We start from the raw sequence: 27,999 nt of genomic DNA, 5'->3' as shown, positions 1-27,999 counted from the left end.
GAAAAAGTCATTTTTAAAGACTACATTTTTGTTCCCTATAATTTAAATCCCCCCTTTCTCTATACCAAACAAGTGTCTATGAAAGGCAAGTCTTTATAAGTTTTTCTAAATGTTGCAGAATGAAAATACAGAGTACATGGATTGTGGATTAGGCTGGCAACTGTTGACCTTATTGGAGATTTGAAGTAAAAAAGGCAAGTTCAGGGCCCTGAATTTTGAGCTCAAGAGACACAGAGAAAACCAAGTATTGGGGCTACAGTTGTGGAAGAATCTCTTACTAGCCTTGGGACTGAATTCGTCAAAACCAAATCTAAACGATGTTTTCTGTTGCTTTACTTTTAAATTATATACGTACATAGTAATTATTAAAACCAAAACAAACCGTAGATCATTTACTCAATTTTTAGAGCAGAAACAGTCTAATTTTTACTTTGGAGAAAATGCCTGATTGTGGGTCACTGGATGATGGGAGGTGGGAGGAAAGTGTGGATTGTTTATACTATATGTGGACCTTTTATTACCTCCATGGTGAGCACAAATCTATATCCTACCCATGCTTCCTAGTTCTGGGCTAGTCATTCTAAACCTTTCAATCTCTCCTCCACAACTGCCCAGTCCATGCATATGATAAGCTCACTATTCTTACACAAAGTCTTGCTAGTGTCTTTCTTTCCTTCCCTTCTTTCACTAATGCATTTAATAGGCGTTGTTGATCCAGGCCTTTTATTTTTTACCACAATTTTAAAGGACTTTAGCAGGGTGAGATGATTAATTCATGGACTGTCTGCCATCTTAAATGAACTGCCTATTTGTTTGCATACACACAGAGTAATACTGTACATACTGCCTTGAAATTTTCCTTTTCAGTTAAATAGATATAAAAATGTTCCTATTCATTAAAGGCTCTCCTATAATGATATTTTAACAGTTGTATGAAATAACAGTTTAGGAATGCATACAAATTAATATGTTTATTTGAAATAAATTATTTTTTCATTTTCCTCATTTTAAATAGTGATCAATACATTTCCTTGTAGTAAAATCTTTGTCCTTGGCAGTAATGAAATTCTTAGTAGTGAATGCCTATAAGTTAAAATTACTGAATGAATAGACATGCAGATTCAAAAGCCAACATGTTGTGACAATTTATATTTCTATTACAAGTGGAAAAGACTATCCATTTTCTGGATTTTATTATTTTCAAGCTGGACCAATACATAGTAATTAAATAGGCTTAGTCATTGCTTAATTGACATTTCTTTGATAACTGCACAGGCTGTGGACAGTTTCATATGTTTATAAATCATTTGTCTCTTTTATTGATGGACTTGAATTGTCTGTCCACATTCCTTGTCCATATTTCTATTGGTTTGTTCTCATAATTCTAAATGAATATAAGCAAAGGTCTCTGTTAAAGATATCAACCTTAAACTTCCTATTTTTTATTATTTCCCCAAATTTATTTTTACTATTTTTGCTGGTTTTAATTTATTGATCTAAAAGTCATGAGGCTTTAGAGAAAAAAGTCTATCAAACTGTTCCTGTTTTATCTCCATTAATATCATGCTTTAAAGATTGTCTATCCCTAAGTTGTAACTTTTATTTTCTTACTGTGTTTTTTATTTGACAATATTCAAATATCTAATTAATCTACAACCTAGACATGTGAGCAACAATCCACCTTAATTCTTTTGCCAAGTATTTAGTGAAATGATCCCCACACTATTTATGAAATAATATAGATTTTACATACTGGTTTGAACTGCCAACCATATTACAAACATAATATATATTACATAAACATAAGTTATTCTCTTCTACTCCATTTCAGTTGTACTGTGTGTGTCTGTAATTTCCTTCATCCTAAAATGAGGTACCATCAAGGCATGTTCAGTTTTTTTTTTAGCTGATATGGGAGTGTGGGGGAGGGAGGGAAAGGGGACTAGTAGGGATCACTTCGTACCTGATGTGGTAACTAGTTACCTTCCTCAGATATTCAAGTGAATTTGCACAACATCCATCCAAAAGGCTTCAATTAAGGCATCTTTCATCCTAACATCTTGATCTTCCAACACTTTAAAGACATGGATTTTAGCAAAACTAAAACATCTAAGCTGTGTTGTCCTCAGATTCTCCTGGGACTTTTAAGGAGAAAGAAAAATTTTCAGTTTCTTTTACAGGATGGTACCAAGGGGCTGGAGAATGGCCACCATCAGTTTTCAAATTAGTTTCCTCTGTATCCATGTGAGGGAATCATAAAGGAAATTGCTACCTTCTTTTTCTCAGTCCCTTATTTCTTGAAATCAGTCTATACTATAATATGATCTAGAGCCCAGATTATTTAATTTATTTCTTCTCATCCAGTTCTACCTTCTTATTCATGTCACTTCCACCAGATACCAGTATTGAAAACTCAATTAGAAGTTTATTAGATTTAGCTTTAGTGTCAGTTTTCTTCACTTATGATTCCTTCCATAATTTCTTTTAGTGTTATGGCAAGAATGAGCAAAATTACATCAAGTTCTGTTTACTATATGTGATTTTGAGCCAGTGCTACGTACTTTCTTGATTCAATTGTTGAGAATTATCTAACATTAAATACATAATGAAATAGTATTTGATGTGTCATATACATACAATATTATATACTTCCCATGTTTAGCAAATCCATTTTTAGAGAAGAAAAAGAAATTTGTGTTAATCAGTATTAACAAGCTAATGCAGAAAATTGAAAAGCAATTATTATAGGTCTTTTGTTAAATTCTGAGATTTGGGAGTAAGACAAACTGTATTCAAATCCTGTCTTGACCACTTGTTACAGATCTTTGAGATAGTCTCTTGACCCTTTGGGTTTCAGTTTCCTCATCAGGTTTAAATGAGATTCTGACTAGATGTAGAGTTAGTGCCCAACAAAGGAGCACTATTGTTTCTATTAGCTTTCCTTCAACTGTCCCTTTATTTATAGCAGTGCTACTCAAAGTATGGTCCAAGGACCAACATTAGCTGGGAGTTTGTTAGAAATGCAAATCCTCTGGCCCCAACCTGGACCGACTAAACCAAACATTACAGATGCGGGCCCAGAAATCAATGATTTAACAAGCCTTCCAAATTATTCTGATGTATGCTCAAGTTTGAGATCCACACATGTACATTATATTGTTGCTATTATGAAAATGTTAATAAATCTTTTCTCTGGACCAAAATTAAAATACACCAGAAAATCATCATGGCAGCCACACACGATAAAATCATTACATATATAGAACATCCATTCTCAATTTCCTTATGAACAAAATGAATATATTAGCAATACTTACCAGGATAAGCTAATGACTGGCAAGCATTACCCCAAGAACTGATATGCTAATTGTCAATACTAGAATTATAGGCCAAGCAAAACCTCATTGCTTTATATAAATAAGCTCTACTCTAGTATATTTTTTTTCTAATTGATATCCACCAATAGTTTGAATTTTTTTCCCCATGGCCCTCTAATATCAATCGTCTTCTTTTGAAAGAGCTACTTTCTTCATTAAATTATTTTGCCCAGGAGTCAGAAAATATTTCCTGGCCTGCACCACCAAGTAGTTACCAACATATGGAGAGAGCTGAGATGACTCTAACCTCTAACACTTTGCTTAGGAAACTGCCTTTCCAGAAATTTAATGTGTGAATTCTATGGTTTCAATTTTCCTGCATTATAAGTATCAGCTCAAGCTGGCAACTGCAGTCTGAGGTCAGCAGACAGTATTAGCAGACATGCCGCTAGTATTGCAGCTGTGTTAATGTGAAGTCTGAACCCACTGGTTTGAAAAAAATGGCAAACTGTATGTGAAACTTTTTGTAACTCTTCACAGTGTGAACTTTCACTCAGGTTTTCAAACTGACTTCCTTCTCTTCCCATTCCCATTCCCACTGGCTTTTTTTATTCATGTTTTTAAAATTGCAGGGATCTATTATTAAACCTTTGTAACAATTTCTTGTACTTTCAAGACATTCAAGTAGTGGTGCCTTTTGAAATATCAGATATAGAGTTCTTTTTGGGGGACCATTAAGTTAAAAAATTTACTTTCTTTTCCCTTAGGTAATACAGTGGTTTATCATTCACTGTCTAAATGCTTTAATTAGGTTCCCAAGAAGTAACCTTTTTATATGCATTGCTGAATATATAATGAGAATCTACTTATTTTAAAGCTGTTAGAATAATTTTCAATATTCCTAAAGGGTTTAAGTTTTGAAGGTTTATTTTGGTGATTTCTTCAAAACTTGTGTTTCTTTCTGGAATGCAAGGATCACAACTGTCAATGAATATGCCTGAATTTTTATAATTACAGATTAGTTGTAGAGCCCCAACGCATCTCCAGTTATGAAAAGGAAAACAAACGTAAATTGAGCATGAATTTTCAGAGCAAAGAGTAATTTACCTTTTCAGACTGTATGCCTTTTAATGACTTCTGGTGACAGGTATTTTAAGGCCAATGAAGAAGCAACACAGAAAAGAATGGGCTTTGGAGCTAAGAGAAAAATGACTGCCTAACCATGTGTTAAGTCTGTCTCCTTGAGCATGCTACTTATGAACCCTTACCTCTACTGATCCACAGCTCTGCTGCCAAAGATTCTGATTAAATTGCTCTGAGCTAGATTGTAGGCATCCATAGCTTGTAAAGCTCCCCAGAGGATTCTAATGAGCAGCCAACACTCAGTCACTGAGTGAGAGCAAAAGTCCTGTGAGTTTCATGAGCTCCAGACATACCTATGCAGATTTTTCAAATTTCATATGCCTGGCCTTTAAACTTGGAAGACTGATTCAATAAAATGGGACAGATTATCCTTAGTTGTTTCAGGAAGAAATGTCCACGTCCCTCTTTCAGAATATCTAAACTTTGAGAGCTGCCCACCTCACCTGAATTCTGCCTCAGGTTCATAATAGCTTCCAAGTGACTCTCCTACATTTTATCTGATGACACAATTCTGCAAAGTAGATATGGCAAAACTTGTCACCCTTACATGTCAGATCAAAATACTTGAGTTTAGAAAAACTAAATAGGCTTACTGTTAACACTGAATACATGATAATGATTAGACTCTCACTGGGGTTCTATAATGACAATAATAATTACTATGCTTTATCAAGGGCTTGCCATTGCTTTTCATTGTGCCAAGAGATTTGCAATGATTTTTGCATTACTTAACTGGCTTATGCACCTATTGTTTTATCCCCTTTCTTTTGTAAGAGAGGAAACTCCAGAAATTAGAAACTTTTGGTTCAAGTGTGGTAATAAGCCACACTAAGCCTTTATGAAACACTGAAAATTTCACTGTGAAATTTCTGCTATTTTCTTATTGATTGGAAGGGACTCACTCTTATTTGAGGCCCTTACAAGAAAAAAGAGGAGGCTTTGAAACTGTGTAAGGAATATTTTTCATACTCACTTAAGATTGTTGAATTCATCTGAACCAAATCTAACACATACTGCCTTTTTTGTTAAGATAGAAGAGCATGGTTTTGATAGGAATATGACTAAAATTGTGTTATATTAATTTATAAACAATTAGGGAACATGTCTAAAGTAGGTGTATCTTTTTCTGAAAATATGAGAATAGAAATCTGGAATATCTCAAAATCTACTACTTTCAAAATCAGATCTCTGTATATGGGATTTGCTTGTAAAAACCTCAAGTAATATAATTATGGAAACCATAGAGAAATATGTTGAAAACAGTATTATGGTCTTCCAGATAACTGTTCCCACACCAGGATAACACAATTTTTTTTAAGGTGAAGGTAAACAAGTTTTCCTTCAACATAGTACTTTAAAACATGTTCAGAGTATTTTTGATCCCCTCTAATACCTAATTAATGAGAACATAGTTGGCTTACTTCCTATTTGTATTAAGCTTTCAATACATTTTTTCTTTTCTTACATATAAGCTTCTTTATTGAGAGAATCAGACTGAAAACTTTACCTTTTCACTATTCCTCAGAGATTATTTCCTATCCTAGTCGAGTCAGAACGTTCCCCTCTATTCTGATTCTTTCCTTGCCTTTTCTAAAACCTGTCTTTAGACCCAGAATAGTAAACATTACTATTAGCCTTCAGTCAAGGAGAGAGAAGAGATAAAGTTATTTTTATGACTTTTCTCTAGACTCATAAGATTCAAAACATTCTTAGCAAATATTTCTTTTGTTTAGGGCAAAATTATGAAACTACTGTTTTACCTGGTTTCTCTTTTACAAATGCTAACTCTATGTTATTTGACATGATGATAATTTCTGCCTAGCTGGACATGTTCATCTCACTCTGCTGCTTTTATTAGAAAACTATACTTTCAACAACATGGGTCAAAGTTTTCAAGATTTTGTCTCACAAAGGAAGATTCTAATCATTGCTGGCCTTTTCTATTACTAATTGTTTCTGGACATGAAAGGACTGCTGCCTGTTTGTGGATTCATTATCTAAGAAGAAAACTATCAGGGGAATTATAGAACCTTTAATGTTAAAGAACTAAAAATGTTAAAGAATTAAGAAACTTTATACCACACCTCGATTTCAAAATCAGTTTAATTGTAATTCAAAGAGGAAAGTGACTTGCTCAAATCTGGGAAGCTAGATCATAGTTCAAAGATGACACAAACTAAGGAAACTGTTCTTTTTAGATTGATTGATGCTCCATAGATTGCCATCTCTCATTTTAGTTATGTATAAATTCCTTGAACAGTATTTACCCTGAGGAGGTCCACATCTTAGTCATGAGAGATATTGTGTATATTAAGTATTTACAATATAGCATGTGTTTCTATAAAAGTATAACAAATAAGACAAAAGATGGAAAAGATGACTTCTAACTGATGGGTCAAGGGAAAGATGGTGCCTGACTTGCATTTTGAAAATGATGTAAAGTGATTCCAAGTGTAAATAAGTGAATAACTACTAAAGATAAAGGGGCTATCATATGCAAGGATATGCTTCTTTAGGAAACCGAGCAGTAATTCTCTGTCTAGAATGCAAATTATGAGGAGGGGAGGAGCAACAAGAGATCAGCATGAAGACAAGGAGAAAAGAGAGATCCTATGCATCGTGCAAAAGGTTTTCAACACTGGCCTTCATTTTATATGCAATTGGGTGTTCAAATGATCAGATTAGATAGAAACTTCACATTATCTCTTTTCATCTTATATTCTCTGATTCATTCATAATCAACTATATAAGGATGCCTACAAATGGTGACATCTAGTTAGGGCCTCTCCTCTGGATTCCATGATTGTTGGGCACGTCCACGGTGACGCACTGACTAAAGCACAGATTAAATATCAATAATACTGTGTGTATTCATTTTACTTCCCAGCTTTCTTCTTAGAAGCTACTCCCAATACATGTCATGATGACAGTAGGCACTGGAAAGCCACTGGATTCGTCTGTCCCTTTCCATCCAGCCAGAAGACATTTGGAATGCAATAAAAGAGACCAAATTCCTCTTAAGTGTTCTTCTTAACCTGTCTAGGATTATGGGGTTGGTCCCCTGTTCATATGTATCTTTCTGAAGAAAAACTCTGTTAGGAAGAGATGCCTTTTAAATATCATGTGTGTTACATTTTGTGTAGTAAAAACAGAATTTTTTTCTTCACTGACATTGTTTTCATTTAATTTCTAAGTGCAATGAGAACCTGTCATTGCAAAAACCAAGAAACAGAAAAGATGTATGCATGCCCTTCATCTCCAAGATCCATAGGAATTTGCTAACTGAGTGAGAGTCCCATGTACCACTCGTTTGGTCAGTTTTGTGGACACAGGGCCTAGTTACTATAATGTGAAAACAAAGTGAAGAGATGGATGAAGATCAATGAATCAATGTTCTAAAAAATATTCTTTGTAGTATTTCAAAGGGAACGACGTGGTGAAGATATACACTTTCAAGTGAACACAAAGTGGGGGAATTCTGGTGTCATTACATACAGGCACTGGAGGGTAACCATTGTTCAACAAATCATGATCATAAGAAGAGTAGAAGATAGGTTAAAATACAGGGGTGAAGTATGTTAAACTAATGATCCTTTCATTAGAATGGATATTACTTGCAGTTGAATCTCAGCTCTGGTACAGAGTTATTTACATTTTTCTCATCTATTAAACGGTAATGAGAAGAGTTACCTCCCAGGTTTTGAGAGGATTGGGTGAACTTCCACATATAAAATATTCAGTACATTTCATTGCATGTTCAGAAAAGTTTAATTCCCTTTTTCCTCTGTGCTTTGTTGGGAATTTCTGAAACAATGCACTAAATATAATTCAGTTGCAGGAATTGAACATATCCTCAGAGCTATATGAATATACATACTAAGAACAGTTTAAAGGAAACAAAAGGGACATTTCCCACCAGAGTGGTAATATAAAAGTGACTCTATGGAAAAGAATTTCTGTTTTAACTATTATTTTTCCTGAATAGTCCAGTAATTATAGTTTTGCGTATCTATATATAATTTTGTTTTAGGAAAACTAATTAGGAATGTTAATAATTTCTTTTTCTTTTTTCTTCTATAATAAAATATTGACTTACAATGATATTTACAGGGACATAATAAGCCTGGTGATCTTCCCATAATATGAATTTAAACATACTGAAATTCCAAGTGATCTGAAACTCAATTATTTCATAAATGGGGAATAGTTAAACAGTATGTCAAACTTATTGATTTAGGTTGATATTTTAGAATGTAATTGTATCAGATTAATAAATAATAAAAAACAATGAAGTCCTAGGAAAAATATAATAGGCAAAATCAGTGATATCTATGACACACATTCTATTTATATATTACATACATAATTTTATATAAATATATTAGCACAAATTGTAGGAAATCATCCAATAATATTTCTAAGAGGAAAAGCATTTCCCACTGTTTTCTTTTGTGTTTACTGATTTCCTATTACCTCCCATGAATGTATTTGAGGTGACAGAGATGGACAGTGGTAATACACTTATCTATGTACTGTGACTGTCCCTTATGCAAAGTGGAAAACCAGTCAACTTATGTGATGTGAATTGTTTTCAAAGGGAGACAAGGTTCTCCCTTTGAATATTCCAAAGAGAAAATAAGAATAAACTATACTATTTCAAGCCAAACAGATTCCTTCATAACTCATGACACAGGAATACATTTTGTTGGCACTAGTACAGATAAATTAACAAAGACACTATTCTACTATTTCCAGTACACTGTTCATAAATGGATTTTGTATAATTTATGCAAATTGCTATATATTCAGCTGTGCCATTAAATCACTTCATTTCAAAATATCTATTCAACTCATGAAGTTGTAGAACATAGTCAAATAATAACATGCTACAGTGACAGCTGTCAATATCATTCCACCCTGTTTCATTTCTTAACTACAAGCATTCTCATTGATATTTAGGTGTTGGAAACAATGACAGAGTAATTTTGCACAACTGCTGGATTCAAGAAATAAGTGCAGAAAACTGAATGATAATTTTAAGTAAATTCTCTCTAAAATTATGATATATAATTTACTTCTCCAATTCATCTTGCCTCCCTACATTTTCTCTTTCCATGCTTAACAAATCTAGCTTTTATTTCTGGTTTCCATATTTTCTTAATAATCTGCCACTCTCCCCTTCAAGTTTTGAAGCCTAGTGATATCAGGAATCCTCTTTTCTCCTCAGGCCCATGACAAACATCGAATCACTTTTTGTCAGTTTTTCTTTCTCAGTCTCTCACAAACTTCCTTTCTCCCTGTTCCTAGCTGCCAACCTATTTCAATCCAAGCTCTCATTTGTGGATCTCTAGACTACTGTAACATTGCCAATGACCTCCCTATCACTAGTCTCTCGCCCACTCTATCTGGCACTGTGGGACCTTTAGCACTGCTTTGTGACCTTCCTCTGCAAAAAATCTTTCAGTGACCCTCAGATGACTGCCTGATCATTTCACATTTAAGATGAGTACAATTATGACCCTGGTTTAGGTTTGAGTTTCTAGCTTTACATCTCACTATGCCATACACCTAGGCAAATTTTTTTACTCAGTACTCCTGTGGACATATCATTATACCCATATCTTCTATTAAGAATATCCTAACCGTAGCTTCTACCTATGAAAATCCTACTTATCACCAGTAAGGTCCTCATTAAGACAGATGAACATTTTTTTTCCTGTAATCTGTATATTGTTAAGAGAAAACAACTAAACCACCAGTAAAAGAACACAAGAAAAATCAATTAACAATCAAAACACACATCTGTAAATTAACATTGTCACTTTGAATGTCTCCCTAACACGAATTCCCTTATTTAAGCTGATGGTTTGAGTTCATTTGTCTAAACACACTTCCTCTTCTCTTCCTTAAGCAATCTTTCAATACTTCTCTAAGAGTTTTATTGCCCTCCAGCACTTATCTTAGCCATTTTGTATTCTATCCAATTCCCTAAATTGTCACTTTGACCATAGAACTAATGTGTCAGTTTTTGCCTTTACATAGTATTTTTTATAACCAGTATATAGCAGACTTTCATATAAATATACAAACGGCCATCATATGTATGTGCATACATGTATATGCACACACATCTCACTCACACACACACACACACACACACACACACACACACACACACACTTCTCTAATCACAACTTGTACTTGCTATCCAGGCTTATGAGAACCTTGGGCTTAAGGCAAAAATCCTGTAATGTTCATCTTGTTAGAATATGAGATCCCTCAAAATGAAACAGTTGAGTTAGTAACCAAATTGACAAAGAACCAGCTGAATATATGTACGATTAGGGACTTTGCCATTTTGTTCTTAGATTAATTATATGGTCCATTATACTGGAATGTGTGCTTGATTTCAAAACTAGTTCTTTCCTTCGATTTTGGTTCTTGTCATCTGGTTTATATGTTTTCCCTTTTAAAAAAACCTGTATTTTACATATGTGACTATAGCAAAATAAAAAGAAGAACAACCAATAGAAATCAGGGAATGTAGAACTTTGCACCCATAAAGAGAACAAATTTTAAAACAAAAATAACATACACAATATGCCAATGGCTTCACTGAATGAGATTGGGCTGAAAGTATTTTTAAGCACCACTGTGCAAAGCTATCAGTTTACATATTCTGTCCTAAGTGCTGAGATCACCATTAAGGCAGAAGAACACTTTTTTAAATGTAATCCATATATTTTTATGAGAAAACAACTAACCCACAAGTAAAAGAACTCAAGAAAACTAACAATCAAAGCACACATTCATAAATTATCTTTGAATGTCTCACCAATAATCTCACTTACATTGATGATTGACTTCATTTGTTAAATACACTTCTAAATTTTTCATTCAATTTACTAAGGAAATGGGGGAAAGGAATGTCTGTAACAAAATGAGAAACCAGGAAAGGCCTGCATCACCAATGTGAGGACTGTCTGTAAGAAATTATGAGACCAGATTGGGGGACATGAAGACTATAAAAGTAAAGAAAGAAAAAGATTTTTCTGGAAGATAAGTAGGCAGAGTCCCCAGCAAGACCCCACTCAGACTTGAGGGAAAGAAAAGGATATGAGGCAGTGAGACGTTTGGGTGAGAGAAAGACAAGGATCCCAATCGTATACAGAACTTGGAGCAATAAAAGCAACCAAAAAGAAGTACCCGTGTCCTTCCTGCATGTTCATGGGATGGACCACGGTTTAGCAGTACCAGGCACATCTCCCCCCATGTGGATTATACCTGGCAGAGCCTAAGCACCAAGAGCTTCCCCAAGCTGGACTGAGTAACCTCTGGGTAGACTGTGTCCCTATCATCCTTCTTTGCTGTCAGGCTAGGTGACATCCTTCTAGAATCGTATCTTCTTTCTCCCTTCCCTCCTTCATTTCACTAGACACACACTTAATAAACTTCCTACAAAGTACTTAAGAGGTTTTATAGATTTACTTATTTTTTCAATTCTTACTTGCCTGAATATCTTTACAATTTGTTGACCAAGTATGGAATTGTATTGAGAAATAACTGTCTCTTAAGTCTTGAAGGCTTGATTCCAATTCTTTGCATGTACACTGTGCTGCTGGGAAGAAAATAAAATCCCTTTGTGACTATAGTATCTTGTGGCAACTGCTTTATTTCCCCCTCACTTCTTTCAAGATTATTTCCACTCTTCTATACTTGTTTTCTTTATCTCTACTAGATGTGTACAACGGTCTTTTTCAATCATGAGGCTAAACAGTCAGTGACCTCTTTCGACTCTTAAGAAAGACTATGTTCTAAGACTAAGTTCTAAGAAATTTCTTGTACTTTAGCTTTTATAATTTCCCTCCTCGTTGTTCAATGTAATTCTTTCTGGCAACTCATCAGTATAAAGTTGGACCTCATGGATTGATTTCAAGTTTATCACTTTTTTTTCTAATTTTTTCTGCCCTTTCCTTTTGCTATATAATTTTTTTTCAACTTTATCTTCCAAGCATTCTACTGAATATTTATTCTATAACTGTTCTTCGATTTCTAAGAGTTCTTCTTTGTTCTTTTATTATTCAACGATTCTGTCATCAATTCCAGTGTGTGTGTGTGTGTGTGTGTGTGTGTGTGTGTGTGTGTGTGTGTGTGTGTGGTGGGGTAGAGGGTGATTTCTCCACACATTCAAGGAATTCTCATGACACTAACTTGGTGACCTACCATTTAACTCAATCCTGACACTATCGATCTGGAGATAGCATTCAGTCCAACAGATTTAGGGCTCAGTCCAACAAGACTGCCCCCAACCCCTAACTTCACATGCCAATCACAAGTCCAAGTTGTTACCAGGCTTCTGATCTACGAGCTACAGATCAGGGGTTCCAAAGATCTCCTGCTTGGTTTTGAGTGATTTGCTAGAGTAGCTCAGAATCATTTTACTTGCTAGATTATTGGTTTATTATAAAAGGATATAACTCAAGAAGGGCCAGATGAAAGACATCCATAGGGCAAAGTATGTGGTTAGGGTCGCAGAGTTCCCATGCCCTCTCTAGGCACATCACTCTCCCTGTACCTCCTCCACATGCTCACCAGACTAGGGGCTCTTCAACACCACCTTTTGGATTTTTATGGAGGCTCATTATGTAGGCATGATTGATTAAATCACTGGCCATTAGTGACTGCACTCAATCTCCAGCTGCTCTCCCCTCCCCAGAGGTCAGAGGCTGGGACTGAAACTTCCTACTCTCTGATCACAAGGCTGGCTCCAGTATCAACCCCAACCTTAGGTGCTTTCCATAACAAGATACCTCATCAACACAACAAAGAACAGAAGGCACCTTTATTTTCTTAACACAGGAAATTACAAGGTTTTAAGAGCTCCATGCCAGACAGAGGAAGACCAATTATATATTTCTTATAAATCATAATATCACATTGTTACTAATGCTTTTGACTCTCTGAGCACCCTTTTAACATAAAGGGAACTAATATTTATGTTAAAATTACTTCTCAATTTCTGAATTTTGTTTCTGCATTCTGTGATATTTATGTTTTTGCCCTATTTAATTATATTTTTAGTTTGTGAGTTTTCTTTAAATGTCTTGTGATTCTAGAATATCCATTAATATTGAAAATTTAGCATTAGCACCTTTTCAAAAATACTTGAAAACTTATATATATATATATATCTAGAGCTCTATGGAATATATATACACACACACACACACACATAACAGAATTGATAGATAAAGAGAAGGAGAGATTGAGAGAGACTGATTTATTGTATGGGATTGACATACACAATTGTTGGGGCTGGCTAGGCAAGTCCAAATTATGTAGGGGAGGCCATCAGGACATCAAGAAGGGCACAACAGAAACTGTCAAACAGGAGCTGAAGCTACAGTCCCTCGGTAGAATTTCTTCTTCCTCAGGGAAATCTGAGTTCTGCTCTTAAAACCTACAATTGATTGAAACAGGCCCACCCAGGTAATCAAGAATGATCTTGTCTCCAACCAATTGATTGTAGATGTTAATCATATCCACAAAATACCTGCCCAGCAACACCCACTGTAGCCTAGTCAAGCTGACACAAGAAACTATTCACCATCACTGGTAGTCAGACAGGATACCTGCCTCTTTTGCTGCAGAAGGACGGAGGATAGACACAAACAGTACAATGGTGAAGCACATGCACTTGATTCTGGAGGAGAACCTACCTGGGGTTGAATTCTGATTCACCTACTTATTGTCTGCTTTATGTGACTTCCCTGTGCTTGAATTTTCCACTGTAGAGTGAGACTGATAATACCTACCTTAGAAGGTGGGAAAGTTAAGATTAACATACGTAAAGCATCAGAACATTGCCTGCGGCGACATGGTGAGCACTAGAAGAGGGCGTGGTGCTCCACCGTCATTGACACTGGCTTCTCAGAATCCTATGGATGGTTTGAGGGACAGTAAAGTGAAGAGATCAACTGACCATATAAGAATTCTCGATTAAGTTTCCTCCATGATACCAGTCTCCCTGATATTTAGCAAGTGAAGTTACCTTCTTTCTTCATTACAAGCTATTCTACAAGTACCAGAACAGAGTAATAGAATCCCTGGCTGTCTCTCCACTCTACCACAAGTTTACTGTCTTTCAGAAATGTTATTATGTTTTTCATTTGAAGACATCTTATCTTTCTTCACTTTGTTATTATTTTTTATCTGCATTTTATTCCTTTGTATTATTTTAATAGAATCACAGGGTGAACTCACACAAAGGACCATATTATCACATCAGATTCACAGGAATGGTAGAACTGAACCCAGTATCAGTCTTTACTAATAGTTTAGGATAGAGATAATTAAGCACAGATGAGACAAAAGGAGAGCTCTCCAATTCTTCTTCCCCGTAACATATAATACTCTCCAGCAGAGAAGAGTGCATGAGGTTTCACAGGGTCCTTACCTCCAGGGAGCATTTAAGTTATTAAATATTTCTATTTTATGTCCCATAAATTATATAGCCAATGTGACATTCTTAAGAGAGTCATGCCTCATAAATTCTCAAGTTATTTACTGTAAGTAATCTTTTTGCAGGAGGCATCCAGCTGAGGGTACTCTGTAGATAAGGTATAAGGGTGCTCTATAGATAACTCTTATTCTTTTTGCCCCAAATTATTTTGGCTATTATAGTTCTTTGGTCTTCTCATATAATCAGCTTGTTGTTACCTACAAAATATCTTGTTGATAATTTGATAGAATTTTTTTGAACTTATAGATCAATATGGGGAGAATTAACATATTAATAGCATTGCCTTCCATTAATGAGCACAGTATAATTTCTCCATTTTTAGAACTCTTATTTCAATTTTCCATTAGTGTTTTGTAATTTTCAGCATCCAGTCATGGTCAATATTTTGATAGACTTTACATTATTGATGTTATTCTATTAAATCTGTTTTTCTATTTCAATTTCCAATTAATCATTTCTTGTACAGAGAAATACACTTGAGTTTTGGTTGTTGACCTTACATATCATGACATAGCTAAGCTCACATTTTGATAGGAGCTTTTTTGCAGATTCTTTTAGATTTTCTATGTAGACAATCATTTTTTCTATGACTAGAGGGACTTTTATTCATTCTCTCACAATCAGTATCCATTTCTTTCTTTTTCTTGCCTTCTTACACTGGCTAAGAGCTCCATTAAGGTTTTGAGTGAGTAGGAGGTTAAGACAAGAAATAATTTCTCTTTCCATTCTTCTGGTAAAATCTTTTGGTCTTTTAGCGTTTAGTATGGTTGCAGCTGTAAGCTTTTTACATATCTTCTTTAGCAGGTTGAAGAAGTATCCTTCTATTCCTAGTTTACTGGGAATTTTTGTCAAGACAAGACGTTGAATTTTGTTGAAATTTTTTTTCTGCATCTATTCAGACAATTGTGTAGTTTTCCCTTTTTTTTTTTTTTTTTTTTTGGTCTGTTGATGTGGTGAATTAGATTGATTTTTGAATGTTATATCAGCTTTACGTTCCTGGGCCTAGCCTCACTTTGTAAGGATATATTAGATTTTCTTTTTTTATTGTGCAATTGTACTCACTCATATGTTAGTTAAGGACTTTTGCATTTAAGTTTAAGAGTTCTCACTCTGTAGGCTGAGTTTCTTATTATGTCTGTCTGATTTTAGTATCATAGTAAGTTTAGCTTTATAGAATAAACTGAGGAGTCCTTTTGCTTTTCTACTCCATGGAAAAGTATGTTTTAATTGATATCATTTCTTCCTTAAATATTTGAACAATTCAATAGGAAAGCCATCTAGGTTAGTGAAAGGGTATCTCACCGTGACCCTCCTTACCCCAGAACAACTCAGAAGACACAGGCCCACACAAAAGACTTTATTGTCTGAAAGAGAAAATGGCTGCCCCCAGAGGGAGGGAGCGGCAGCTCATGGGTGAGGAAGCGCGTTTTTAAGGAGTAGGGGTAGGGTGTGTTCTGCGTTGGTGATTGGATCTTAAGGGCTGGGTGACCTTCTGGTCAGTGGTGATTGGATCTTAAGGGGCGGGAGTCCTAGCACGCCAGAATTTGCCTTCACTATGTGTAGTTTCTTCTATTTATCTTAGATGCTTATTTTCCTGGTCAGTTTATGCAAATATCCTTTCTATTCTTTCTAAAGGCTGCAAAGTACTCCTCTGATTATAAGTACCACAATTTACATAACCTGCCCAATATTGTAACTTTCAGTTGTTTTCAACTTTTTGTCCCCCTTAAAGACAGGCTGCAATGTGAGCATCCTTATAGATGTGTTCGGGGAGCCTTGTGTGCTTTCCTCAGTTCTTGTCCCGCCACGACAAAGAATTGAAGGGCAGAGACACAGTAGTGAAGCAGAGTAAAAGGTTTATTTAAAGTTACTTAGAGAAAAAGTGCAGGCGACCTCAGAGAGAGGAGTGCCTAGTTAGGGGTTTTAGTTGCTTGCTGTTGCCTAACACATGTATACAACTATATGTAAATTCCTAGTAGAATTGCTGGAATGAAGGATATGCAAACTTAAAATTTTGCAAGATACTGCCTAACTACTCTCTACAAATATTGTATCAACCTACATTCCCACTCTTAGTGAACCTTCTTTTGGGTTCCGGTCAGCTGCCAGGTATCATGCTAGACATGGATAAGTATGTATTTACATGTTAGAAAACACCAAGAAATAACAGAGAGGTAAGAATGAAGCTTGAGTCTGAAACTTGCACACAGTATCAGGCATAGGGATTTGTACGTGTTAGAAAAATTCTGAATTTTGCCACAGTGGGACAGCAAAGGCAGCATGTCCTACAGTACGTCTGAAGGCAGAGTAGAGTACTAAATCCCAGATAAACTGTAGAAAATTATAATAGTGAATTTTTTTACTAATTCCCGAAAGTACCTTTCACACACTGTTAGTATTCTTTGCAACTATTTAGAGCTCGGAAAACAGTGTCAGAAAAGCCAGGGTTACTGAATGAATGAATGGGTAAATAGATCACTAGCTTTAACATTGGTGGAGCAGTCATATTCTGACCAAGTTGAAATACACAAGCATTTACAATTTTAATTATAATAATCAAAAGTGCGTCAATATTAGTAAATTGCTATTTGGAAAAAGAAAAGACATAAATTATTAGCACAGCATAGTTTGCAAAGTTACAATTAGGCAATTCAAATTTGGTGCTGAATATTCTTTTAGAATTCATGAAAAAATACCTTTTAGAATAAAATCATAAAATATTAGAATTCATGAAAAAAATCACCAATAGGCATGTAGAGACCAAAAAGTAAAAATGGTACAACTATCTACAGACATGACAATATACAAACTGTAACATAAATCTATCAGAAACTAGAAAACCTGTACTGACCCTGCACTTCCAGTTTGCTAAAAGATAAAGCTTGAAGTGGAAAACAAACTCAGTTATAGCTGACACAAGAATATCCAGACTGAGGCATAACAGGGTTTCCAGAAAGCATGCGAACTAACAAAGATTGGGTCTTTGGATGGGACTGCATTCAACATGAGGTAAAAGAATGCCTTGATAGGTATGTAGTGGAATGGAAAAATATAGGAATGAGGGATATCTGGAGCACTGAACCACCAAATAATTGACACTAACAAAATCTACTGCTATCTGGTAGGGCCCCCAGGTACCAAACCCTGGGGGTTTAAGGGATTGCAGTCTTAAATCAAATCAAAAAGTGGCAATGGAGACAGTAAGGAAGAGCCTCAGGCGTGGATGGACTTGTTATGTTAAACCAAGACAGTCCCAGTTATCCCGAAGAGTACAAAATACAGGAGGTGGGTCTGGGGACAAGACAATACCTAAATATAAAAATAAGTCTTTAGGTCAGGGTAGGGCTTAATGCTAAGTTCCAGAGTGTTAGACCAAAGCTCTATAGGTTCTTCCTCCTACATTTAAGATTCTTATAGAGCTTAAGACATGTTGAGCCTGCAGCTAACAAAAGGCTGGATCTATAGAAAGAAAATAGTTACAAAGGCTGAGAACAAGGAAAGGCCTAATTAAGGATTTGCTTAAATAGAATTGAATGTTGGAACTGAATATTTCAATACGTAAACATTGTACTGCTACCAGAATTTGTCTTACCACACATACCCCAATCTTACACCACCTAACTAAACTGCCTTACCTTTCAATGCCCTTGATTCCCATGGAAGTGGAGAAAAGGGAGACTGATGTGGCTTGCAGGTATTTACCATATGCCATTAGCCTCACGTTACATACTAATATCATGGAAGGAGGCTTCAGAGGTATGAAGCTCAGGGAGAAAATCTTGGGAAAAATTTCTAAGCTTAAGTTCTCTCTCTACACTTCAATACCCTTCACAATCTCTTCTCAAATAAGCATCACTCCCCATCACTGAAAAGACTCATATCTCCTAATAGGAAAAGTAAGCCAATAAGTGAAATATGTGTCTACAAATGAATATGTGACCTATAAATGAAAAAGAAGAACCATCTATGCTATATCTTCATGTGGGTTTTTGGCATCTCAAAGCACATACCTCCTGCTCATCACACTGGGAAAGTCCCTAGATAGATCAATCTAGGCACCTCTAAAGGCGTACCACCAAGGAACAGATGCATAGATTTCCTCCCCCAAACCAGCTTCCACCACATAGATCACTAGGTACTCAGCCCTAATTCACTTTATCACAGTTACAGAGAGCCCTTAGTGAGTTCCACTAAACAGGGAGCAAAAACAGAAGCAATCCAGCCACTGAGGGCAGGCATCTGTCCTTATGTTTGCATGCACAGTGTGACTCACCAAAATTACCTTTTCACAGGCTCCTTGTTAAATCTCTCCACTAAATCCATCAAGTCAGGTTAGCTCATGATGCTTCAAAATAAACAATCATCAACAGGAAAACGTGCAATATGTCATACAATGCTGGATTCCTTGAAAATGGGAGAAGGAGAAACCATGTAGACAAAACAAGAGCTTTTTAGAGACCATCTATAGTGTACAAACATACCAGTGAGTGAGGAAATGAGGTACTCTTATGACATCAAACAAGATGGGAAAATATATTTACGATTATTCTCTTCAGGGTACAGAATTCATAGCAGTTGCTGCACTATCTAGCTACCTAAAATATATTACATATATTTTGAACTGTCTGTTCTGTTAACATGAGGCTCAAAATGTGTCAACTTGATTCTCATAGAAACTGAAAAAGCCACACTAATCTCTCTTTCTGTGTCTGTTCACCTTGCCTGTTCCCTGCTCTCCAGGAATGGTCTCTTTCTCTAACTATTCTCCTCCTCAGCTTGCCTGCATTGGGCCCAAGCATGGCAGGCAGAGAATCCTAGGGTTCCAAGACCCTACCTGTTTGCAAGGGGGGAGGAGGCTACTCTAAATGCAATACTGGTTATACTATGTGAGAAGGGAAAGGGAAAATATCAGCAATGTCTCTCGTGTATAAAAGAGTGGGATGGCAGGATACCTGTGCAGCCTAAGAAGCCAGAGATAACAAATTATGGTCAAAAGAACTGCAACCAAAGGCTGGAAGAGGAAAGGTTTGCAATCAGTGATGTCTTCTAGCTCTCTGGTGTTTGCATCTAATGAGCAGAGCTCAAATTGGGAAGGATCAGGCACTTAAAAACAGCACCCCTGCTGCTGGAAGCTGACAGAAAGTAACATCCATGAGCATGAGACTGCCGGATCAAGGCTTGTCCCAGAAACAATGCCTACAATGAAGAAAAAAAGGAAAGCAGAATAGAGGTGCAAGTGCAACCTGGCTTACCCCAGCGCAGCCCAAGGAAGATCAGATTCAAGGAGAAGAAACTAAAAGGAAAGATCCTTGGACCACATCTTTCCTCACAAGGTGCACTCAACAAATTCATCCAATTCTTGAACCAAGTTACAGAAAGAGCTCCTTGATCCCTTCCTGTGCTCCGAAAAAAGGGCAAGTTCATTAAACAGATAAACTGATATGATTTCAGAACAAGTGTAACTGTTCAACCTAAATGTTGCTCCTTCCTAAGGATATTAATGAACAGTACATATAATTTAAAATGTGTCATATATGTTATAAAACATATTATAAATAATTAGTATTTTATAGTAATGAACATGTGTAAGAAATGTTGAGATGATTTCTCCTACATAAGATCCTGGGGGGAAGTGAGGCTATCACACCTGTCTTGTAGGATTCCACCTTCACACACTCAGCCATTTAGATGTTGTTTTAGCTCTGCTACTACTCCCTCCATCAAATCCTGCCTTCTAGTTGGGAATCCGACCTCCATATTGGCTACCTCACACTGCCTGCTTGTGACATCGTTCTCTCACCAACCTACCACACCTGCTGGAATCTTGGGGTTTCCATGGAGCTGCTTATAAACAAACCTGGATCATCTCAAGGGACCAGTGACCAGTGATCTTCATCCTGGACACACGTGCTCTTTGGCTTCAGTCACTGAGATATCATCTACTATATTATCCTCATCTCTTATATCTACAGTTGTTTTTTCCTCTTCTTCTCTGACCATGTCTGGTAAGGAAAGGAACTTTTTAAAGATTTTCATTACATTTTTTTTGCCCCTAAATGTAGTACAGATTTAAAATAGCATGAAATAATGGGGGCAAGTGTAAACTAGAAATCTGGAGACCTAATTTCAGTTTTGACTTTGACATTTACTAGCTGTGTGACTTTGGAAAAGTCATTGACTCTCCAAGAAAAACTGTTTTTTGCTCATCTGTTACATTAGGAAGGCAGATTACTTCTCTCTGGACCCTTTATTTTCCAATATTGAGTTTTAAAGGGCACCAATGTAGAAAATGAAATCAGAGGTATCTTGAAAGAGCTTCAACAGAAACAGAGAAAACAAGGTGATGTAGGAAACTGGCAGTATATGTTGAGATGTATCATCTGTAGTGGCCTCCCTCCACTAAAGTTTCAAATCAACTATTTTTAATTTAATGATGTTCAAAAAGTACTATCCACACATTTTGGAGTGTTCTATCTAAACTAGGTGAAAAGAGAAAGTAAGGAGAGAGGATAGAGAGTACTAGGCTATTCAAAAGGAAGGAAGTTGAAGATTGTTTTCATCAGCACAGGCCAACAGGAACCAAGAGGGTAGAGAAAATATAAGAATGAAGGCAAGCATGGAGCGGCTCTCATCAAAAAGGAGCAGTTTGAGTGGAATGTTGAAGGAATCAAAGATTTTAAATTAAAGCAGAAGCATAGAATGAAATCTGCTCAGAGCAGGGCAGAACACAGTTGATTTAAGCAAATGCTTCCATGAGTAGACTAAGGACAGTAAGGCCAGACAGGGTATCACACATCAGAAACAAGGAGCTTGTTCGTTTTTTCCTGTTGCCTCTGTGAATCACAGATGACACCTTACAGTTTTGAATGTAAACATTTTAGAAGTATGTTTTAGAAATCATGCTTCCTATAAAACAAGAAACTAAAACGGTTATCTAGGAGAGTGAAGGAAACAGAATTTTCACTATTTTATGTCATTCTGATTTTTAAACTGTGTAGATGTTCTGCCTATTAAGAATAAAATTAAGTCTTTTTAAAAAATGTTATCTCCTCACTTGAATCAGGACTAACTGCTTTTGTGATAAGTAAGTTCCAAGTCAAGACTGCTTTCTATCTTTAGTTATTTTCTTCCTAATACAGAGAGCACACTAATAAACACCCATTATCTGCTTTTAGATATTAGCTATTCTAAGAAGGAAAAATCAAGCCCCACAACTTTAATTCCACATTTATCTAATAAAATTTTGTGGAGTCCTTTGGGTTTTCCTAAATTAAAAAAATTAAATTTAATTCTAGCCATGATGGTTTTTCTGGGCTTTGGGGACATTTTCCTGGATGTTGAAGACTATGATGTAGATTTTAAGATAAATATTAAAACCTTCACGATACTTGTTAAGTGTTCTTTTCTCTTCTCTTATGTGATTATATTAATTGAAATATATATATTTCTACTAGGCTTGATATCTGTTATTTGTTGGCTAATATTCAGACAGCTATGAAAGAGCACAATAATGGAATTCCTTTGTACTTAGTATCTTGCTCTCTGCTTTGCCTCAGTTTTTACTGAAATATTTTTCTACAAAAATTGTAGCTACCTGTACTTACACATTTATTGCATTTTGCTGCAGTTTATGCAACTTTTTACTGATATTATCTTCTCTGTCTGAATGTACTGTCTAGGAATTCATTCAAAATCACCTTCTACTGTGGGCTGTTTTTTGGTCAGTAGTACTCACTAACATACAGTAGGCAATATTCACTTTCATATTATTGCACATACGATACAGAACACCATTTAATAGCAAACTTATGCTTAATGCTTGCTCCATACATACCCCAGTTTCCATTAGTATCTCCATATTTCTTTTTTAGTTTTGTGATATGTTTTTCATAATTTTTCTCATTATCTTTCCAGAACTTATATTTTCCTCTATATAAATCATATGTAATATCACTTTTATCCATGTATGAATTTTTACTGTCATTATTGTTACTATTATAACCACTTCATAGAAGAATAACCTAAAGCTCACAGAGTTTAAATAACTTTTTTCTCTCAAAAAGCACTTTTTGAGAAACTCACTCTCAGGTAGTCATTTTGAGGGAGGATCAGAAACCTGGCTTGAAGAGGGTAAGAATGACCGCTTAAATTTACCAACTGGACTAAGCTATACGTGAACTCTGGGTAAGAGCATGTGAACTGCACAAGCAAAATGAGACACTGAGGATTACAATGGGAGCAGATGTGCTATTTTCCAATGGAACAAAAAAAAGGGGGGGGGCCCATATGAAAAGTTCTATTTCTCCTGGTATTGGGCAGTGTAATGCTCAGAGTAGAGTCCTGCCAGGAAGTCAGGATACTTAGGGTCCTGTAACCTGGTAATGACACTAACATACTGGAAGAACTCGAACAAGCCCATCTGACCTCTCTAAGCCTCGGTCTCCTCACTTGTAAAAAAAGAGTATTAGAAGTTCTTGAGGGACCTCCCAGTTCTAAAATGCTTCAATTCTAGGAAATAGCACAGGAGAAGATACTAATGCAGGCTCATAGGGAAGAAGGGCAGGGAGAAGGTTGCTTCTAGCCTAGAGAACCTTTAGGAACCCCTCTCCTGGGTCTTCTGCACATCTGCCCAAGCTGGGAGCATGGGCAATGAGTACTGAAGGATACCAAACTGCTCCAGCACTGAGAACCAGCAGAAAGGCACTGATTCTTGCTATGTCTAGTGAGTTGATGTTACAGTCTTCCTGATAGCAGCAACTTTAAGGTAATGCTGCTACTCTGACACAGAATTTTCAACCTCACTGATTTTTTTCCCTACAGAAAATTTCCAAAATCCATCTTTACTTGGAACTTCACATTCTCTGCAGCTCCCTGCTCCTGTGGTGAGCCATGCAGCTTCTTCCTTAACAGGAAGAGTCTGCGATTTCTCCAGAGTCTCTGCTCCCACTGCCAGTTCGACATGGCTGCCGCCATCAGCCTCTGGCACCTCTTTCCAGCCACTCATGGGTACTGCCTACCTTTACCAACATCCCAGCACAACTATGTTGTCTGCAGTTTCCAGCCAGCGCCAGATCTCCACTTCAGTCGGAGACTTCACTATGACTGTCACTAACCAGAACAGAGCCATGAGTATGGCAACTCAGTATGCTCAGACTTCGTATGCCAACTACATGGTCCCTGTGTATCCATCACTTCCTGGCAGGCTTGTTCAGGGAATACCAACCCAGATGCTAAATCAGGGACATAGTCTGTCACATCCTTACCAGCAAGGGAGCCAGATATATTATTACAATCAAGGCACAACGGGGACTCTGCGATCTGGAGAACTTGTCCCCTGCTGGCAATCCTATGGCTCTGTGACAAATACAGGAAGTAGGGCCTCTGCCCCTCAACCAGAAATGACGGTACTGCAGGAGATTCAGCCCGCAGGTACCCAACCACCAATCTCCACATCTGGAATCCACTACTACGTGTCTACTCAAACCATCACAGAAACACGTTTTCAAGGTGAGTGCAAACAGCACGTATGGAGAGGAATAAGGTCAGCATTCAAAAGAAAGGTCAAATAGGTAGAGTTCAAGTCCTGAGACTTTAATAACCATCACTCTCTCTCAGTGCTCTTCATTTTCAGACCTAATGGAGGTGGGAAGGCAGGACACTGTGATGGTCATCTATGCCACAAGCACAGACAGCATGCCAAGGGATAACATGCTTTTCACGGCCCTAGCTCATCACTCCCCCTGCACACTCCCACACTGCAAGGAACTCCCTTTTCCTGATCTAGTCCTGATTTTTGGAAGGCATTTCACTTATTGTGCTAGTACCAGTTTAACTTTCCCTCACTTTCTTAATTGACACCAGGATTTAAGACCTTTTGTTCAGGGATCTTGTCCAAAACAAGCAGGATATGAATCTGTCCTTGCTTACACAGTTCATGAGGAAAAACTCCATTCTCTCTCTTAGTCTATGGGTGAGGTTTTCTTAACTTCTCAGGAAAGAAGATAGGATTATTGAAGACTACATATAAGACTGCTTGGCCTTGTAAAACATTTCATATTTTAAAAATCACTTTTACCTTTTATTTGTCTTCTAAAAGTCCTATGAAGTACAAAGGAAACCAAGCAAAGTGACATCAAATGATCAGGAGTAAGAACTAGAACAGCTGCCTCCTCTATCTCCTAGCACAGGGTGCTGCCCATGACTCTTAAGAACTAGTAGAAAAGTCTTGTCCATGTTGAGCAGTGCATGGTTTCTGTGTTGCATCTAGAAGCATCTCACTTACCAAAGACTGACTTCTTCCTTGTTCCTTTGTAGTGATGGAGACTTCCCGGGGTTTGCAGCCTCACCAGATATTTTGTCTGCCACAACATCCACATAGCCAGACAATTGAGAATAACCCACCACCTGAGGTTGGAGGCATTTCAGTGAGAGCTTCAGTGCACGGTTCTGGTAATCCCTCGACACTTCCTCCAGCTAAAAATCAGGAACAAACACAGAATAACAATTTGGAGGATAGTAAAAACAAGCTTCTGAAGCCTCTGGATGCCTCCCAGATCACAGCAGAAAACCAAGATGATGTACTACTGCCTATACACATCCCTGATACTCACCATCTCCATGCCTGCACTGATCCCCTCAACCTAGAGAAGCAGCCTCGTTCTGAAAACATTGATCTGGGGAAGAACAGCCTGAGCCTTGAGGACCAAGGCACACTTATAAAAGAGAACGAATCGAACAGCAGTTTTGCAAACGTTGCTGACCAGGCAGGAGACAGTCACCTTCCTCAGTTCTTCAGTTCCTTGAAAAACTTTACTCAGTCCAAAGGTCCCAAGATGAGCAAAACCCAAGATACCAGAGCCACCGAATTAAACCAGGTGCAGAAAAGGTCATGTGCAAAAAAGAGGTCTTCTGGTCAAGCAATGAAGAACAATCATGAAGCCTCTGAGCCTCTCAGTGATGCTCCCGAGGCACTGGAGGGAGACATGAATATCTGCAATGTTGCAGATGGTGATGAGGCTCCTGCGAACAAGTCCAAGCGTTCTAGATGCAAATCTCCAATAACTGCACCAAGGAGGACCAGAAAAACTAGGAGCAGTGCACAGAAGACCACAAGAACCAGAAAAAGGAACTCCAAGAAAGCTGAAGAGGGTGAGCAGTCTGGAAACAAAGTCAAAGCACAAAAAGAGCCAACCATTCCCCGGATGAAGCGGAAGAAAGATGAACCTGAGCTCAGCCAAGAGAACTTCGAAACACCTCTAAGCAGGCTAGGCATGCACATGCTGGAGTCTGTGCAGGTCTTTCATGCACTGGGGAAGAGGATTGATAAGAAACCTCGATTCTCTTCTTCCCAGGACTTGGGAAATTCAAGGAACCCCAAAGACCCCCAGCCACCCCTGGCCACCAAACCATGGCTGAATATTCTACATGAGGGGAAAAGACTTCAGAGAACTCATGTCAAAGACCAGAAACCAGATGGCAGTGTCAACAAGGAGTGTCCATCTCCATCTCAGAGTGAACTGCCACCTCCTGGGAAGCTCAAATTTGTGCCTTTGCATTTTTTGATGGAAGAAAGGTCTCCAGTTTGCCGAGTTCCTCGTAGGCGTCAGTCTCCAGCCTCAGACCAGCCAGCTTTGGCGTCCTCTACCCAGCCTGGCTCTACAAATGCAGCTCTGTCTACTGCAGTCAATTCATCCCAGCAAGCCCCTGCATCTTTAACAGATCCTGCCTGCTCATCTCTGGGTCCAGTCTCGACCAACTCAACCCAACCAGACCTGACCAAGTCTACCCAGCCTAGTGTCACCAAGTCTGCTGCTTCTAGACCTGTACCCTACAGAACATTACCTTGCACTTCTCTCCAGCAGGAGCCCATTCCCACTGCTGTGCCCCAGAACCAGCCTCCACCCAAGCCTAAAAGCCCATATATAAACCAAGAGGTCTACTTCTTCATACCACGTCCATGGAGGATATCTGACATCCTTGGGCCAGAAGTGTCAGAGCTTGTCACAGAAGAGCAGAGGCCAGAGCGGGAAGCTATGAAGAGGCAGGCTCAACAAGAGCGTGAGAATGCTGCCAAATACACCTCCTTGGGGAAAATACAGTTTTTCATTGAAAGGGAAAAGGAGATGGAAATTGCTGACTCCTATGGCTATATAATAATGTAAGAGATGATAGGATTGTTGGTGCCACTTTGGTTACCAGATGCAGATAGATAGATATAAGTTTCCACATGTAGACAGATAGATAGATATGGATACATAAAAGTTTCCCCACGTAGATAGATAGATACGTTTCCACATGTAGATATAGATAGATAAAAGTTTCCACACGTAGATAGATATGTTTCCACATGTAGATAGATATAGATAGATATAAGTTTACACACATAGATAGATTTAAGTTTATGAAAAATAGACAGATAGATATGTTTCCACAAGTAGATAGATATAGATAGATATGTTTCCACACATAGACATAAGTTTTCACATGTAGATATACCTGTCCACACTTGTTTGCGTTGTAATTCTACAGGCAACTATGTGATTCTCGAGTATCTAGTCCCTCCCTAGACTGGTAGGATTCAGAGAAGGCTGGTCACGTCTCTCTGCCCACAAAGTCACACAAGTCTTTTTGCCAGCACCCAGCACAGTGCTTACACAAAGAAGATGCCTAATACATATTTTCTGAATGAACATAAATTGGCACAGTGCAGCAACATCCACAAAAACACAAGGGTTGCTCTGATTCAGAAATTCCATTCTGAGTGAAATGGTCTCTGAGAAGACAGTATATATGTATTCAAAGATGTTCATACAGGAATATTCATTACTTCAATATTTTATAATATCAACAACTTATGACTTTCTTATGGTCATCAGTAAGCGAAGGAGCAATGCAACCTTAAAAAAGAATGAGGTCTCCAAAGACTTTCATACGAAGACATCTGCCATACACTAAATTATAAAACAGGATGTCTAAATATTATACCATTAACCTGAAATTAGTATGTCAACTATACTT

The 27,999-nt window shown here is 37.3% G+C and overlaps 1 protein-coding gene across 1 annotated transcript; it reads left to right on the top strand.

Annotated features, from left to right (window-relative positions):
• Window positions 1-14,337: 14,337 nt before the first annotated feature.
• LOC118934831 (uncharacterized protein C2orf78) lies at window positions 14,338-27,160 on the top strand. Its single transcript, XM_057497536.1, has 4 exons — window positions 14,338-14,424; window positions 20,855-20,987; window positions 23,803-24,489; window positions 25,297-27,160. Exons 1-4 carry the CDS (start codon window positions 14,338-14,340, stop codon window positions 27,141-27,143), a joined length of 2,754 nt encoding a protein of 917 aa, XP_057353519.1. The 3' UTR covers window positions 27,144-27,160.
• Window positions 27,161-27,999: the final 839 nt, after the last annotated feature.

Source organism: Manis pentadactyla, chromosome 2, assembly GCF_030020395.1.
Source record: "Manis pentadactyla isolate mManPen7 chromosome 2, mManPen7.hap1, whole genome shotgun sequence".
Lineage (NCBI taxonomy): Eukaryota > Metazoa > Chordata > Mammalia > Pholidota > Manidae > Manis > Manis pentadactyla.
This window is presented reverse-complemented; position numbering and strand designations above follow the sequence as displayed.